Source organism: Psittacula echo (genome assembly GCF_963264785.1).
Source record: "Psittacula echo genome assembly, chromosome: 5".
Classification (NCBI taxonomy): domain Eukaryota; kingdom Metazoa; phylum Chordata; class Aves; order Psittaciformes; family Psittacidae; genus Psittacula; species Psittacula echo.
This window is the reverse complement of record NC_137739.1, coordinates 23,421,888-23,424,086: the sequence shown is the minus strand read 5'-3', so window position 1 is coordinate 23,424,086 and position 2,199 is coordinate 23,421,888. Positions and strand designations below refer to the sequence as shown.

The 2,199-nt window shown below is 54.2% G+C and overlaps 1 protein-coding gene across 1 annotated transcript; it reads left to right on the top strand.

Annotated features, from left to right (window-relative positions):
* Positions 1-422: 422 nt before the first annotated feature.
* FANCF (FA complementation group F) lies at positions 423-1,526 on the top strand (the record flags this gene model as incomplete). The annotated part of the gene is made up of 1 exon (XM_080618186.1): positions 423-1,526. The coding sequence occupies one exon, from the start codon at positions 423-425 to the stop codon at positions 1,524-1,526; it is 1,104 nt and encodes a 367-aa protein (XP_080474312.1).
* Between the last annotated feature and the right edge of the window lie 673 nt (positions 1,527-2,199).

Sequence of the window (2,199 nt, the reverse complement as noted above, 5' to 3'; positions counted from 1 at the left end):
GCCCAGTGCCACAAGATGCCCTGTCATGGCTGCCTTCCAGGCACAGGACATACCACAGAAATAAGAAAATGTCCCCAAAATGTAGGGCAGGAGATGTTTGCACCTGAAGAGTTGTGGGCTTTTTAAAGGGCATTTACGGATATTCTTCTGAAGTTTATTCTAAGGCTCTTAGCGGTTTCGTTTGACTTAGTCCTACCTCGTTTTTAACGCTTTAATTCGGTTTAACTTTCCCGTTTTTCGCTGAGGACTTAGATCGGTTAAGGTCTCCTTTAACCGAGACTCAAACCGCATCAGATTGACATCTGACTGAGCCAATAGAGTTACAAATCTCCTCCCTCCCCGGCTCCGGTTGGCCCCAGTTCCGGGGGGAGGCAGGACCTCTGCTCAAACGGTTGGCGCGAGGGCTGTTCTGCTTGCTCGCCATGGAGGCCGTATTGGAGCAGGTAGAGCAGCTGCCCGCACTCCTGGCCGGCGCCCGCTCCCCGCTGGTGCGGGACTGGGACTCCCTGACCCTGGACCGAGCTCTAGAATGGGCCCGGTATTTCCAGCATGTCCACGACCGCTTCCGCACCCGGCCTCGGCTCCGGGAGGTCCTCGGGCGGCGGCTGCGGCGGGCTCAGCCGAGCCCTTCGCTCGGCTTCCCGCACCTCGGCCGCTGCCCACAGTTGCTGGGCCTGGCGCTGCTGGAGAACCGCGCTCTGCCGCCCACCGCCTGCCGCTGCCTGCTCCATAGCTTGCTGCAGCTTCCCGGCGAGGAGGCCGGCCCCAAGCCCCACAGCCTGGCACTCCTCGCCCGCCGGAAAGCCGCCTCCCGGTTGCTGGCACTGCCCAGCGGCCCGCCGCGGCCCCCGGCGGATATAGAGCCGCAGCTGCAAGCGGAGGCGCAGCTGCTGCTAGACCGGCTGCGGGAGGAGGGGCAGGAGGCCGAGCCTGCTGGGGAGTCCGCGGGGCCGCCGCTTTGGCTGTCTGCTGTGCTGGAGCAGCTCCCCGTGCCACGGGCCTTCGAGGTGGTGGCGGCGGCGCTGCTGGGGCAGGGGAACGGCGCTGACCGGACTGGAGACGGGGATCTGGCTGGCAACAGCCTAGAAGGAAACTGGGCGAGTGCTATAGGAGACAAGTGCGTTGCCGGACCCTTGCTTTCCTGGCTACTGGGGAACCAGGAGAGGTTCTCTGCCTTCTGCCTTTTCCTCCCAGGATCCCTTCTGGCTTCCCTAGCTAGTCACTATTCCCAGTTAAGCAGACCTTATTTGGACCTCTTAACCGACTGCGGAAGCCATTTGCTCTATGACCCCTTGCAGGGACGGTGGGTTATAAGTTGTCCTGACAAAGCTGTCTTGTCCTGGGAACAGCTGAGGGAGCGCTTCACCTGCCTTTGTCAGGGATCTGCAGTACTCAAGGGGCAGACGCGGGCTGCTCTGAAACTCCTGAAAGCACAAGATGGGGACTTTCAAGTCCGTGGCCTAAGCGTGTGGACTGACGTACTTATGGAAGTGGAGGAATGTCTGAGGAAAGATGCAGAATGCTAATGCCTGAACGCAAAAGCAATATGAACACTTCTAAGATTCAGGAAGTCTGCTTAACTCTGTTTAATGTGAAACACAAGAAAACTGTACGTCTCAATGGGTTGAAAGCCAGGCATTGTTGTGACTGCTGATCTCGCATTCCTGACTGCATGTGAACTCTCTCAGGGAAGCTTGGTACTTTCTTGTAATTGTGTGTTAATTCTGGTCACCACAGGAAATGTCTTCCTTTTCAGTACTTGCTGCTCACCTAATAAAATGAAAATGCTTTCTTTTTCATATATTGAAGAGTTTCCTGTTTAGAAAATAGTTGAGATATGGTCATGGTAGTTGTCTCTAGCAGATGAAGGCTGACTAAAATCTCAAAGGGAAGGTGGAGTTTGAAATGTGAAACCCCCTAATTAAGGGTTAATTTAGTTGTGGTTGTCTTCATTGGGCTGTCTGCTGTGGTGGCCACTTTCATGCTTCTATAGCTCTGGCATTTGACTTAGCCCCTTGGTATAAGTACAGCTGAGAAGTCAACTGGAAAGCTTATTGAAAACTTAGAAGGCTTTAGTCGTTGCTATATTATATGATAATATGCAAGTATTTCTTAGGAAGGCTGCTGTAAAATGTAGGGTGTTCAGTGTGGTTTTCTTCCCTTTTCCATAGCCTGTTACTGTGTTTTTGTTTGGATTTT